Source organism: Phocoena sinus, chromosome 6, assembly GCF_008692025.1.
Source record: "Phocoena sinus isolate mPhoSin1 chromosome 6, mPhoSin1.pri, whole genome shotgun sequence".
Classification (NCBI taxonomy): domain Eukaryota; kingdom Metazoa; phylum Chordata; class Mammalia; order Artiodactyla; family Phocoenidae; genus Phocoena; species Phocoena sinus.
In genome coordinates this window covers 72,782,701-72,798,634 of record NC_045768.1, presented here as the reverse complement: position 1 = coordinate 72,798,634, position 15,934 = coordinate 72,782,701, and the positions used below count along the sequence as shown (strand labels likewise).

The window sequence follows — 15,934 nt, the reverse complement described above, 5'->3', positions numbered from 1 at the left end:
AGGCCAGGGATGCTGCTAATCACCTTGCATGTACAGTTATAGCCCCCAACAGCAACAGATTATCTGGCCCCCAATAGCAGTAGTACTGAGGTTGAGAAGCCCTGACCTACAGAATGCTGGGGTCTTCTTAACTGTTTCCAGTGCTTTCAAATTCCCCTTTTTAGTTTTTTTCTTGATAAGATCTTATTCTTGTGTTTCATTTTTTTTTTTTTTTTTTTGCGGTATGTGGGCCTCTCACTGTTGTGGCCTCTCCCATTGCGGAGCACAGGCTCCGGATGCGCAGGCTCAGCGGCCATGGCTCACGGGCCCAGCCGCTCCGCGGCATGTGGGATCTTCCCGGACCGGGGCACGGACCCGTGTCCCCTGCATCGGCAGGCAGACTCTCAACCACTGTGCCACCAGGGAAGCCCTTGTGTTTTAATTTTTAGGTCAAGCTCTTTCATTTACTTCGTTTTATAATATGTGCACCACTAAGGGTACCTAACTTACGTGATGACATTACGTTTTTATAATTTAGGTCCTTCTTCCCTTTTTAAGTTTTTATTCCTTGCAGTTTAGAGGTTGGCAAACCCCTGTAAAGGCCCAGATAGTAAATATTCTAGGCTTTGTGGGTCATGGTCTCTGATGCGTGTCTTTTTTTTTTTTTTTTTTTTAAACAACTCTTTAAAAATGTAAAAACCATTCTTAGCTCCTGGGCTGTAGAGAAACAGATGGCAGTCTGGATTTGGCCCGTGGGTGGTAGTTTTCTAACCTCTGTAGAGTCCATAGAATGACCATGCATTTTTAGCCCAAAGAGGATATTCTGTCTCATAGACGGGTATAAATATTCTGATTTTTCAAATTATATTCTAATACTGGGGCAACAACCAGATTAAGTCATTAAGTCACTTAAAAAAATCCCTAATCTGCATGTGAGAAGAATGGTGACTTTTAGATGTTAAACAGAACACAGAGACATAAACATTTTTTATTTTCCGTAACATTTTTAATATCCTTTTTGGCCATATGGTATACTGCAGCCATAATGCCATGTAACCTCCATGCTAGTATTTTTTTGTTTTGTTTTTTATCACCAGTGAATATCAATTTTATTTCCTTGCTGGAGCAGAATAGTTAATTACCAAAAATATAATCACAAATTTAGCTTAATAAAGAGTTATATGTTTTCTAGCTTAAATCACATGCATTTTTTCATTCAGGTATTTTAGAGTGCTGAAGAGAGTAAAGATAAAAATTAGTAAAATATCTCCTTTAAAAAAAATTATGTTACCTGAGGTATGAGAAAGAAATTTTCCATAAACACCATGTTCATTTCCTACTTAGGGTGGCTTTTGCCTTGGGAGAAGAGGGTTTACTGTCAGAGGCTCCATTTGGAACTGTATGACTTGGTACCCAGTTGACTAAGCCTTGTGTTCACTTCGCTCTCTGCTTTAACTTTGTAAGGTTTAAAAAAAGCATTGGTAGAAAGGAAACACTGCCACTTTTGACTGTGGTGGTTGGTGATTGGGCTGGAGGAGGACATGCATGGGGCTGCTTGCTGCTTGCCCTTGAGGAGAAAGAAATTTCACAAAGCCATTTCTTAATTCTGCCTGTAGGTTTCCTGTGTGGCATCTTAAGTGAGTAATATTTTTTTGCAAATTTAGCACAGACATGCATGAAGGAATTTTAGAGGTGTTTCCTAGGCAGCCTGTCCAGTTAACTTCAGAACTCTTTGGGGCCTAGAAAAGAATTTTGAGCTTATTAGGTAGAGGAAAGTTGTTTGAAACTTAATGGTTGATTTTAATACTGTGAAAATACAAGATGTTTGATGTTAGTAGAAAGCTGTATTAGTTTAAATTGTTATTTTTGGTGTTTCCCAGTTTAACCTCTGGTTTTTGTTTTATGGTAGTTACTGAGTAAAACTGTGCTCTTAAAATCAAGATTGAATTCTGAGAAAGATTGAGCAAGAGGACTGAAATGATAGGATCTCCAGGAGAATGCCTGATTATTGAAATGGCAAGGCATGTAGGTGACTCAAATATTAGGTTGTTGATAGCTATTTCATCTGCTCTCAACATCATCTAGCCCCCTCCCTGCATGCTTTTTTTTTTTTTTTAATTCGGTAAAGCTTTACAGGATGTTCTGATGATCAGATTTAATATTTAAAAAATTATCTTCTGCCTATTCTGTGCTTTTATCTTTTAGTTCCGTATGTAATTAACTTAGAGATTCTTACTTTCCTTATCTCCTATAAAAAGAAGTTTTGGAAAAAGGGAATAAGAGTTGTCTGTTTTAAGGGAAACTGGGTTTCAGAAAATCGGGAAGAAGTTTATTGTACTTTCAGATTCTTAACTCTTGTCTCCGTCACCCCATTTCTCATAATCCATCTTCAGATAATAAATTATGAACTAGTCTTTGAGCTCAGTGAAGGTGTTTGGTTTAGATTCAGTGTTATAAGAAATTGAGAGCCTTTATTCCTAGATTTTAAGTTTACCCTGTTGTGTATTTGGTTGCTTTTCTTTAATATCTTTGAACCTGGTCTGTCATTACCTTGATTTTTTTTTTCCTTATTCTATTGAATTAAGGTTGAATCTTCTTTCATCTCAGAAGGACTCTTGAATTGAAGGACTGGCTTGCTTTGTTGGTATTTTGCTCTTCTGTAGTTCAGGCCTAGGTCATTACCTAGATCTTTCGTCTCTGGTATCTGTGTTCTCATGCTCTCAGCCTTGAGTTTGTCACCTTCCTGCGAACACTTAGAAAATTTTGCACTGTGTGTTTTTATGTTGTCATAGTGCCTCGGGAGTTGAGAGACATTAGTGAATACAAGTTATAAATATTAATAGCCAAGGATGTTTTTAATATTTATGAAATGTACCTTATCTTTTAAGGTTAAAAAAAATTAAAATCCATGTAATAAGAGTTAAGTTTAAAAGTGGGCTTGGGAGGTTTATGGCTCAGTCAACCCATATGAATAATTAGAAAGAGAATTATTTTAACATGAGCACTGCTAATCTAATATGCTTATTTAATTGACTACAGTTTTCAAAATAAGACCAGCCTTGTTTATTTGGATGGATAGTGTAATTCAAGCCCCTTAAGTATGTTCTTGGGACATGGTATCTGAATTAAACTTTCAGCCAAATTTTTTTCATCTCTCTTCTTGTGGAGCAGCCTTAATTTTATTAAATGTGGTCTAGTCTAATGGCTTGTGTGCCTGCTTCTATATTAAATGTGGTCTAGTCTAATGGCTTGTGTGCAAGCCTTTATGCATTTTTAAAGGAGCCTTTTAAATCAGCACTTGAGTTTCATTTAAGGCATATGCTGGTTGCACTATCACAATTTACTTTGGGAAGACACTGGTATCAATCGTCCCGAATAATTTTTTTCCTCTGTTTACAGGAATTAGATAAGGAGATGAGTTGATGATCTTGTTGTGGGTTAAATTCAAAGCAGATCTTGGTCAGTGATCTTTAGTGAGGTTTTGAGAACCATTATTTGTAGAGTTCAGAGTTTTATTTTCTTACCCATTAGTAATCTCTCTGTATATTTTTATTTCTCACTTTGACTGACATTTCCCCTTCTACCTGCGTGTAGGCCCTCCCATAGTCTGTCAGCTAAATTTCCTGGAAACTGGGAAGGTACCTTCTTTTCACTCTGTACTTATAAACATCTAGCTTTGAAATGGGAATATTCTATTCAAAATATTGCCCACTTATAATCAGAAACTAGGCATGTAGTCATAAACTATATGCATGTGGGGGCTTGTGCTATTATATTCATTAATTCATAAACCCTAATCATAAACAGAAAATAAAAATAAGGATGAAATAAACAATATATCAGTGTTTTGCTAATCATGCTAACTGGCTCATTTTTCACTTACATAATATCTTAGTAAATAGTATACCTTTAAAGCAAGAGTCATAAAATTATGATCTTGATAATTTGGAATTTCTTGTCTGACTTCATGTGAGACATGTTAGATTATTTTGTCTAACCGCATAGTGTAGCTTGTACTAGGAGTAGGAGAGAGAATCAACTCTCTCTTTTCTTATTTACTTGGGCTTTCCTTACTGGTGTCATCCTCCCTCTGATGATGGTGATGATGGTGATGATGATTTGTTGTTTGCAGGAATCTTTTTAAAACTACCTCTTCTTTGAGGGTTGTTTTAATTAAATCTAATCCTTCAAATCCACTTAACATGTTATTTGTAAAGTGGATTATGCCCATGCTAAAGAACAGGTGACTATGTCACTTTCCCTTTGAGGACTGCTCAATCTTCCCTCAGGAGAGTATGTGATGCATGGGGACTGAGTGAGGGCTTTGGATGCAGTACATTTATTCAATGAGTAAAGAATACTTTATTTTTAAATTAGAAAAAATTTGTATTGGACACTTTAATATTTATTTGCCATACAGCTGTATATCATCACACACACCCCTCCTAGGTCATTCTGGAGGCTATTAACTTGGTCTCCACTAAAAATTGGCTTCTGTCATTAAATGATCACATGCAAAAGATGGCTGTCCCTGAACTCTGGACAGACCCAGAAAAAATGTATAATTCTGGAGAGTAATAGTGGTCCTTGTGTCTGAGCTAACTGCCTAATTGACAGTTTTCCAACTTCTACAAGGCTTGGGGTACATGGTGCCCTAGTGGAGCACACACTGCCTTCTCCCAGCTCCTGTGGGTGTGTGGCACTGAGAGCAGGGTAAACTGCTAGGTCCAACTGTGGGCAGGCGGGGGTTTTCAGTGTTGCCTAGGTCCTGTTTCTTAGGTGCCATGTTCCTCCTTGTTGATGGGAGAGGAGGGAGGGGCAAGGAGAGCAAAGAGAGAGAGGGAGAGGCAGATAACTTGGCTTGAGTTTTTTCTAAAGTGAATACTGAGTGAAGATATCAGTGGGCAGGATTGTGGTATCACACAGGATTTCACAGGTAGGGCAAATATGAGGCTCATTGAGAGGGTCCTCAGAGATCCTAGTATAAAAGTCCTAGGCCTCCTGCCTGGAGAATCCTGGGGTGGAGAGTGAGAAATGAGATATCTCTCCTTTTAACACATGTAATCCACTTCTGGGGCAGTTTTGGTTTCTACCCTACTTAGAAAATACTGAAAACTTGCTTAGGAGATGCTGTCTCTGGACTTTTGGTTAGTGTCCTAAGCTGGTGGTGATAGAGTCTGCACAATTAATGGGCAGAGATGATGTGACTCTGTTTTGGTGTCTCTGCATCTGAGCCTTTGAGTACTTAGGAAGCAGAGCTCCATATGCTACTCTGTTCTACTGGTGTCATATGTCAAATGCATTCTGTATTGATCATTCAGTTCTATGAAATTATCTATATCAGATTACTTTATTGTTGATGATACTAATTTGTTTGCATCCTTATTTCTGGTATTTGTGGCCTCTACTTTGGAGTATAAGGGTATGGCATCTTTGACTATACTCATTACCTTTTCACAAAACAAAATCCCCCTCCCACCTGTGTACTTTTTCCATACATGTGCTCTCTCCCTTGCGTGTGCAAACAGGCTCCCCAGCCTGCCCTCCTGATAGTTCTTACTCTGGATTAAGTAGTTAAGGGTAATGTTAGTAACCTCAATGCTTTGATTCAGTCAACAGATACTAATTGTAAACCTGTAGTGACCCAATCTGTCTGTGCTCCATGATTAGTGGTATGATGAGTAATGAACTTGTCCCTGCTCCTGAGAGGGTAGAGGGACAAGGCACACACCACACACAGATGAGTCTCCTTTGTCACTGTGATTTGTTCCTTTTTTTTTTTTAATAGTACTTTGCATTACAGTCAGCTCGGTTCTTTCTTTTTAATTTTACGAAACACACAAATGTGCAGAGGTAATTGGGAATAGGAACCTGTGAAGATTCTTTGTCCAGTTCTGAAAGACCAGAAGGAGGCGTCTTGAGGCTTTTATGAAACTAGGAGGAGTTGCTTTCTCATGTGTGCTCTAGCCTCACTTGAGGCCACAGGTTAGACAATAAGGTTGAAACATTTTTCAAACTTAACTGTTCATGGCTGTTAAAGAAAAAAATGTTCTCCTGACCCAGGGTCTTACTTGGAGAGTGTTGAACATTGTGGCAGTTGAGGTATTCAGTTATGCCTACCTCCTCTAAACACACGTCATTGATTGGTACTCATTGCACAAATGTGGAACATCGGAATGGTCTCTTTGAAACTGATAAAGCAAGAAGAATCAAGTGCTTAAAAACATCAGTTTAATTTTTGAAACAGGAAAAGGGTAGAGAGTTTTAAAGAGTACCCACCCACCGCCATCTACTTCGTAAAAAAAAAAAAATTGTTAAGAGAAGCTTACTTAAGTTTGTTTCTATCTACCTGCTTCTTACACCCTGAGTAGTGGGACTATACTCCTTGTAGGACAACCAAAATAAGCGTCAGACTGGGGTCTGAAGTCCTTGCTTTGTTGCTCAGTGAGTCTGTCGTCTTAGGTTCTGTGGACCTCAGCTGAATACATTGAGCAATGGGAGGTTTAGCTGAGGTTGTCTATAAGGTTCTTTTTACCTATAATAACACCACTTTGATTTTAAGAAATGAAAGTCCTTTGTATTTGGGGGGTTGAAGGGAAATTTATGGAATTCTTTGTAAACTGCAGAATTTGAATATTGATGCCACCATTTCCTAACTCTTTGGCCTTGAGCAAGTCCCTTAATCTGAGTGCCTTATGATACTCAGGAACTAACAGCTCTGAAAACTAAAAATAATATAAGGACATGTAGGTGCATGTGGAGTGCTTAGAACTTGCCTGCAAAAGGTGAGAACCCAAATGTTAAGTATTCCAGAGCCTCCACATTTCCTCTTGAAAGGGTTTCCTCAGATGACCACCAGTGATTTCCCTGACCCTTGTAGAGATAAACTATATCCATTGGAAGAGCTACTGTTTTCTGGCAGTGGGTACCATCCTCTCAGAAATGTAAGAAGACCCACTGTTTTGAGACTTCACATACAATTAATATATAAAAATCCCCTTGGAAGATGGCAGTAACGAGCCCAGCTTTCTTGGACATCAAGGGGAAAAATTAAAAACTGAAGTTTGCTAAATGTGTGTTTTGCAGGTTGGACAATCTGCTCAATATGGCTTATGGAGTAAAGAGGTAATGATAGAGGTTCATGATAATCATAATCCCTTCCCATAATTGACTAGTTTCTTTGATTTGGGGAGTGACACCCTTCATAAGTTTGTGTTGGGTTTTCTTTTGCATGTACAGCCTAATGAAAAGCTGTTTTTGAAGCACGGTTGACTCAAGGAATATTATTATACCACTGGATGCCACCTGGCCTTTAAAAACCCCATTATTTGTTTTCTCTTGCATTGCGACGTTATAGCATGTTTCTGTCTGTGTTGGTCCTTCTTGCCCCAAGTCCTGCTTAAGTTCATGAAGCCAGTTCCAAATTTATTTCTTTGCTATTGTGAGTAATATTTTTCAATACAGCATATGTGACCATTTCATAACTTATTAATACCATGATATTATAGCATGCCACTGCAAGCCACACACCGACTTTGGCTGAAACCTGAAATAGTTGTATGTATCTGTTGTGGGGAGGGGAGTTACTGAAACTCTTGGGATGGGAAAGGGGAAAGAATTAAGTCCATTGCTGTAACCAACCTCTGTTTCTATTTGTGCATGTGTGTGCGTGTGTGTGTGTGTGTGTGCATGTGTGTGTGTGTTTCTCCTATTTTGTTTAGTAGGTTTTCTCCAATGACCATTGATGGAATGACCAGTTTGGCTGGAATTAATATCCCTGGGCACCCAGGAACAGGGTGGTGTATTTTTGTGTACAACCTGGCTCCTGACGCAGATGAGAGTATCCTGTGGCAAATGTTTGGGCCTTTTGGAGCTGTCACCAACGTGAAGGTCATCCGTGACTTTAACACCAATAAATGCAAAGGTTTTGGATTTGTGACTATGACAAACTATGATGAGGCTGCCATGGCGATAGCTAGCCTCAATGGATACCGTCTGGGAGACAGAGTACTGCAGGTCTCCTTTAAGACAAACAAAACGCACAAAGCCTAATGAGCTCTTGTCCTCAGTCCATTTATATATGAAAACTATACAACAAAGGCAAGTTAAGAGAAACTTTATACATTAGTAAATGTCTTTGTAAGTCAGTGTTGAGATGGGATAAAACGACTACTTAGCATCCTAAGAAATATGTGAGATTTTTTATTGCTAGTATTTGAATTAAAACTTCTTAAATATCTTTTATGTTTGAATATGGACAAGAGGTACAGGGTTTTTACCTGTCACATTGCATTCTATTGCCTTCTTTGAAGAAGGTGGACCTTTTAAAGTGTTTCAGCTAAGGGAAGACATTTCTTTTCTTTTTACATAACTGCCTTGAACCTGTGAGTAAATATTGAGGCTTTGTGTTGTAATTCTTTAGTTGGTTGTGTCTTTCCCCCCGCCCCCTTTTTTTTCTTTTTCTGATTAGCTTTGTGTTTGGTTTACATTTAAAGCATTGCTGTTATGTCTGAGAAAAGTATTTTGAAGTTTACATTTTTATTTATGAAGTTAAAAACAGTATTTATTTTGTAATTATGATTTGGGTTGGGGAAGGGGGGCTACATTATAAACGCTTATTGTAAGAATACTGGAGAACTTTTCGTAAAGCAGTACCTTGCCAAAGAGATAAGAGCCTCTTTGATGTGGGTTTAAAAAAAGCATCTATTTTTATAAAAAAGAAAATTTGGAGAAACTTTTTACTGGTCCTGGAACAAATATTTTGACTTGAATACTTTGAGAAATCTCTTCATATGACACCTAGTGAGCTTTTAAAATTTACCAGGAAATTTGCAGTGGTTGGAAAATTTAGAAAGATTTATGATGTAGAAAATACTTTTGAGATCTTTGTATGAAAGGAGTAGAATCAATGGGGGAAACACTGCTGGTTTCGTTTTTGTAATCACCAGTGGAGCGTCTGATCATCCTGGTTATTATGTGATAGGTGGCTCACATTGATTTGTGATTTTGAAACAAAAAAAATTTACAAAAGAATATATAAGAGCAGGCAAGAAGTTTAAATTACCACGAGATGGGGGAAAAAAAAAATCTGTTCTTCCTAAAGAAATCCCTTCAGATAGAGCTCATGGTGTTTAGTGATGTACTTGCAGTATTGTTTGAAGAATTGTTTTGTCTTAAGGAAAAAAGATGTTGCACATGATTTGTACTGCAGCAGATCGGCAAAAGTGATCTGAGTTGGATATATTTGAAGGTATTTTGAAAGTTATGTTCAAGGCTAACACCTGAGCTTTGTGTAATGTAAATAAGACCTTGTGTTATGAACCTTTCAGCTAATTTGATTTTTTTTTTTCCTTACATGCCAAGTGATGTTCAGGTTTTGAATGTTTTTGTATCAGTTTTTTCCTTTGTAAATGGCATTAACATTGTTACTTGAGGTCTTGCTTAATCACTTTTGTTGTCCTGAGGACTTGAATTTACAGTGCATCAGATTTGTTGCTAATTTTGTCTGTAGATAGTCTAGCTTCAGCTGTTTATGGTGATGCTACATTTTCGTTTATAAATATGTTTGTGGTAAAAAAAAAATGAGTATAACCATAGGTTTTGAACAAATTTCCTTACATTTTTCATACAAAAGTCATAAATATCTGTATGCTATTGAAATTTAACTTTGTATGATGCTTAAACCACTATTTGGGGAAATAATAAAATAAGTCTTTACCATGTATGAAAGAAATTTTAAAAAATACAAAATATTTTCTGATTAGCATCTAGCTTATAATAAATTTTCAAAAAAGCTGAAGGCAAAAATGCCTTCATCAGGATGCACTGAGAACTATATAGTTACGTCCTGCTTTTTGTATAAACTGAGATGCTCACATGCTTCCCCTTAGAACAGGCAATGTGCTATGCATAACATAGTTGTACATTATCTTTGCAGTTGCGTTGAGTTTTATTTTTATTATTTAAAATTGTAGTTATAAAAATTTTCAGTATAGTACAGTACATATACTGTGAGGCGCGTGCTAAAGTGAATAAGCGAGTTTTCATGCTGACCCACTCAATGCTATTCAGAAATCAATTGGCTTAGCACTTTCTCATATCCTTAGGTGCATTTAGATTGTCAGAGTTAACCTGCATTTAAAAAATAACAAAAAAACTAAAAAACAAGATACATGTATATACTTAAAAAAAGTAAGGTTTCCCTCACGGGAAAACAGCAGCTACATGCTTCTTTCCTATACTACTGTAGCAAACCAAGGCATTGATGAGAGGGCATGCAAATTGTGCTTCACTTTACAGTGTTTATCAGAGCACTTAATAAAATGTAAGGCTGGTATTTATTTGAAGTTGTACAGTATGACTTAATTCACATCTGTTGGAATAGAAAATATATTCTGTTGAGTATTTAAGAGGCTGTACATGTTTTCTTTTGTGTTTGGATTCTTTGTACTTTTTCATGTTCAGTACATCAATAAACAAAGTTGAAGGGAAAGAACAGTGTGGTGAGTAGGTCTTTATACATTTTTTGGGGCTCCTGTGCTCAGTCTAATAAACTTGCTCTCTTGAGTTAAGAGGTTCCCTCAGAGCTTTAGTTGAAAGCAGTGTTATGTAAAGTATTCCAAAAGGCATGTTAATTGAAGTAGAAAGTGCAAAAAAATTTTTTTGAATGACACCTTCTGATAAGTTGGCTTTCAAACATTAACTTGATGGGTAATTTTTATAGGGATACGTGCTTTCATTGGCTAGTTGTACAGTTTGGGTAATTGGATGCTGACATCATTCTATACCTCTGATTGAATAATCATTAACTTTTTTTTTTTTTAAACAAATGGAAATTGTCCTCACACATTTACTTGAGCTAAAGAAAAACCAAATAGAAGGAAGGTAACTTACTCTGCTGCCACTGGCAAAATTTAATTCACCCATAGAATCAACTGTTGTTGAGTGTAACTTTTGTTGCCAATGCCAGATTATCAAGAGACTCCTCTAAAATCAGAAACTCAGTTTCCATTAGGTTAGGGTTGATGTATGTAGTAACACGTGTACAAATCATGAACTCTGCCAACGCTGTTTCACATATATATTCCGCCCTGGTAAGCATCCTTAGCAGATCTGTGGAGGAAGGAAAATATTTCTTGCTCATCCTTTATACAAAGGTTCTACTTCTGTAGAACTTAAGAAAACTTGATACGATAATGAAGTGCTTTTTTTCTTTTTTTTTTTTTAAACAAAGTATATACTAAATGGCTTCTTTTAATTTGATTGTGTCTGTCAGCTTTTTTGGTAAAAAGCCATTCTAAAAGTAATTGTCCTGAATTCACAGTTTAGTAGTCAAGAGCTCAGCTGAGTGACAAGACAATTTTTTTTCTTCCAACATGCAATTAATCTCAAATCTCCATGCTCCCTTTTTTATTACAGGAATTCAATACTCTAATTTTGTGATTTTGGAACATCCTCCCCTCACCTCTCTCCTCTTGTATGCTTATCAGTATTTTGACTGGTTTGCATGTCAGCAGTTCTTTTATATTTGAGCAGATAAGGGGAAAATTCTCAGTAAAGGTTTGTGACACTGTTGGTGTGCTTAAGGAAAAAAGTTTTTTTCCTCAGAATTCCTTCTCACCTTATGCTTGCAAATCATCCAGGTTATCACAATTCAGTGTTAGATTAGCCAGTATAAATTTTGAATCTTAACATCATTTTACATTATTATAATCTGATTTGAGGAAAGGTGCTAGCAATTTAACCTTAATGTTTTTTTAAAAATAAACAGATTGCAAGTGTCCTAGCCTTATTTTATGTGATGATCAAAAAAATGTAGTGGAAACTTGTAATTTCCCACTCAAAGGGGTACCTAGAAATAAGAAAATGCATATACTTTAGTAAGAAGTATGTTGACATTTTAATATACTTCTAGAACAGTATGTGTATACCTTGTTGGTAGAAAATACAAAAAAAAAAAGGCAGTGGTTTTGATCCTTTATGCCTGTACTACCATATTGGATCCTCAAACAGTGGAAGAGAACAAAAGTATTGCTAGAATTATAACAGAATTGATTATTATTTGAAGAGCATTTATAGCCTCAGTTATTTCAGCAAGTGGTTCATTTTTTTCTCTACTGTTGTTTGTATTCTTTCTCTGAAAATTTTCAAAAGTGGGCTCAATTCCCTTCAGGTTGGAAGGACTAAAACATCTACACGTTAATACAGGTAGCCTGTTGACATGGGGTTACTGAAATGAACCTTTCCAGTGTTCTGGTTCATAGAAATAAACAGAAGTATTTTTTGGTTATTCAGCACAGGTTTATTGGTTATCTATGCTGTGTCCTGGGTCTGTAAAAATGAGCAAGATGTGGCTCTTACCTTCTTGGAAACTGTTACTTAGAAGTGAGAACAGACAAGCCACCCTGCCATGCCACCTGGAAGCAGGTGTCCAGCTAACTTGCTGTAGTTGTTACAAACCCCTTTACAACTCATAAGAGTGAACCTGCTCTGTTCTTCTTATAGATTCTGCTTTTCCTTTCTTGGATTGATTATTAGCTCATTTGTTACTAATTTTTTTTTTTTTTTCTGACCGTGCCCCTCGGGCATGTGGGATCTTAGTTTCCCTGACCAGGGGTTGAACCCGCGCCCCCTCCAGTGGAAGCGTGGAGTCTTAACCTCTGGACTGCCAGGAAAGTCCCTCATTTGTGTAATTTTCAATCTGGCATCAGTATCATTTAGTTTGGTCAATCTTGAGATGCTCTCCTGTTCATTAAGTTGTCCATATCCTTTCTGAAGCAAAATAAACGTTATTATACACAATAAAGACATTGCCTGTGTGGATAGTTAGGTTGATGGAGGAATTGGCTGGATGGTCTTGGTCTCTCTAAACATATAATATACAGAGTGACAACTTGCAAAGCACTCATGGTAAAATATCCTGAATATTAAAAGTATGCTGACTAGCTTTATTCTTTGAATGAAAACATGTCAAAATCTTAGGGTCTCACACTCATTATTAATACTACTTTTAGCTTAAAAAACTAAAGATGTAGATTAAGATGTAATAGATACTAACCCCCAGAAATACTCATGGATGTTACATTTTCGAATACCTTAGAGCAGTCAAGCATGAACCCGTTTGGAAGTCATATGCCTCTCTGTCCTTAACATAGCCTGTCTTATTCTCCAGAAGATTTGTCCGCATCCACAAGTAACTATACAATACAAAGAAAGACAAGAATGCTATGAACAGAGTACATTAAAAAGAAAAGGAAGATGGGAGTGACTCATACATGTCTGCGTGTGTGTGTGTGTGTGTGTGTGTGTGTGTGTGTGTGTATTGGCTGAGGATAGTGGGGTGGGAATGGGCAGCCACACAAAAGTGGTAGCAGTTGAGCTGCATCACTAAGGATAGGTGGGATTTAAAAGAGATTGGGGGAGGGAATCCACGAAGAGAACACTGATCAAAGACATGTAGGGAAGCTTCTGTCTACTTGTAACAGTTTCTGGGCTATTAAGTCATATTCAGTACAGACCTATGAGCTCATTAAACATTTTTGTGTTCATGACTAGTTAAATCTCAGATTAGTCAGAAAATTGAGTCCATAATGAAATACAGAGTATCTAAACATTGAAATTTTGTTCTTGTTACCTTGCCCATTTCTATTGTAACACTAGAAATACTTGCTATGATAGATTATATGTGATTTTTGGAGTTGCAGAGAACTTGCTGGTAAGGACATTGACTTCTTTTAAAAGAAGTCATTGGTATTTGGAGCATGTTGTTCAGTGTATGCAAAAAGACCAAATGAAACTAGATCTCCCTAGTAAGAGAATGGTGGATCAATCTCTTTCTCACAATGTATACTTCTCAAACTCAATAATTTAAGATGATAAAGTGATCCTTCTTTAGTGGTTATGCTATTTCTAGTGCCATGGTACCTGGTTCACTCTTAAATGTTGGATTTACATTTCATACTTACCTATCACTCAGGTATCACCTGCATGGAAGGTGAGGGGAAAATTATAAAATTGAAATATTTCTCAGATATTTCCAAGATGAGGTTTTAGTTTGACAGCTTTTTACCTTTCTGCTGTTGTTTGGGAAGCTCAGTTAATAGCCATACCTTGCATTTCAGTGAAGAACCACAGAAAGGCAGCCCATTTAAATAGCCCTTCAGGGGAAGGCGTGTGTTTGTTTGTCCTGAAGGGCCCTTTGACCTACAGATTGTCTATAGCCCAGTGCTATCTCTAACTCTGATTTTTATTGTGCACTCCTTCGGAGAATTCTCCTTGTCCAGTTTTGGAAGCAGCCAACCCTACTGTGGACCTCCTTGCAGATGTGAAGAAACTGGCAGCCATCTTCAGGGTGACCCACCCTGTGGAATGAAGCACAGCTGTCGAGGTAGCTTTGTTCTCTGGATTGGGCTGGATTGTGACAAAGGTGTGGCAGCTGCGGTGAGGATGGGGGGAGGGAGGCTACAATGCACAAATGCAGGTGGTCAGACATCCAGAAGATGCACAGCTTTTAGTTCTCAGACCCGGAAGTACCATGTTGAGCACCGTGTTGAAAGTAAACCCTTATATGTTTACAGGCATGTTCTAGGTCTTTTCCTTTATCAAAACGTAGCTTTTGTGAAGTTGCAAGTAGTAATAATTACAAGAAATAATGCAGATTCTCACACCAAAACATCCCTGAATACTTATCCAAGAGGATAAGTAGCTATTGCTGTATATGTGGAAGCAGAAATTGCAGTTGTTACCGTATTACTTAAATGTTTAGCAGAATTTCATCTCTTGAGAATGGTTGCTGCTGTGTGTTCTCCATTTGATCTCAAGTATATGTTGAGAGGATTCTGCTTTTCAGGAATTACTCTTTAAGAAGTACCTGCTTTGCACCCGTACATCACGTAAGGAAAGCCTCTTTGCTTCTTCAAGTAAATTGCTCCTCATGTTTTCTGTCTTAGGATTAAATGGCCTGAGTACCAAATGATAAGGCAGACATTCTGTGTTTCCTAAGTGAAGGGTGGTGAGAACTTCTTAGAAGTTTATCTGAAACTTATCCTAATACAGATGATTTGTATTTTGGTGTGATGGTAGTATTAAGTTGTGCTTCTCAAACTTCATGTTCTTGGCTCCAGTCCTGAGGAGATCAATATCTTTACATACCCATAATCCTTCTATGATAAGGCCGCATGCCATGGCACACAAGTTGGGAAGCTCTCTTTTAAATACATTATTTTTTTAAAACTTCCCTTCTGTTAACTCTTTCATTAAATGTATATTAAGCATCTACTCTATACCAGTTGCTTTGCTGTTTCAGGGCTGAAGATTTAATTTGTGTCTATTTTCGCTCTGGTTTTGAGCTGGAAGACACCTCAGGCATCTTTTAGCACCTTAATTCTTCAGATTTGAGTCAGGCCCAGAGAAGTTAAGGTTCTCCAAGGTTCTTTTGCTAACACGAGACCTGGCACTTGAACCCAGTTCTCCTAACTCTTGGAACTCTGCCCTTTGCTATCATTCAAGTACCAAAACACACACTGAATTAACTTTCATAAACTGTGTCCTTTTGTGGGATGAGATTTCTTGATTCCTGCAGGATATGTAGGGTATCTAGAAATTGAATATAGGTTAAGTGCATGTAGTATTTTATTGTGGTACACTCAGTATAATTTACATCCTTGTGGATAAGTTTAAGCAGTAAAAATATGGTCACTGTAGGAAATTTATACAGTACAAAAAGTAACAAGTCAAAAATTACTCAATCCTTTCCTGAAAAAGATACCTTTTTTCCTCTGACACTTTTTTTTTTTTCCCCCCAGTACACGGGCCTCTCACTGCTGTGGCCTCTCCCATTGCGGAGCACAGGCTCTCGACGCACAGGCTCAGTGGCCATGGCTCATGGGCCCAGCCGCTCCGCGGCATGTGGGATCTTCCCCGACTGGGGCACGAACCCGTGTCCCCTGCATCGGCA

The 15,934-nt window shown here is 37.6% G+C and overlaps 1 protein-coding gene across 1 annotated transcript in view; it reads left to right on the top strand.

The window, feature by feature from the left end:
* Nucleotides 1–10,471, top strand: part of ELAVL2 (ELAV like RNA binding protein 2) — a 130,563-nt gene extending 120,092 nt beyond the window's left edge. The window contains exon 6 of the mRNA XM_032636308.1: nt 7,704–10,471. Within this exon, the coding sequence (XP_032492199.1) occupies nt 7,704–8,031 (328 nt within the window). The 3' untranslated portion in view covers nt 8,032–10,471. The remainder of the gene's footprint in view (nt 1–7,703) is intronic.
* Nucleotides 10,472–15,934: the final 5,463 nt, after the last annotated feature.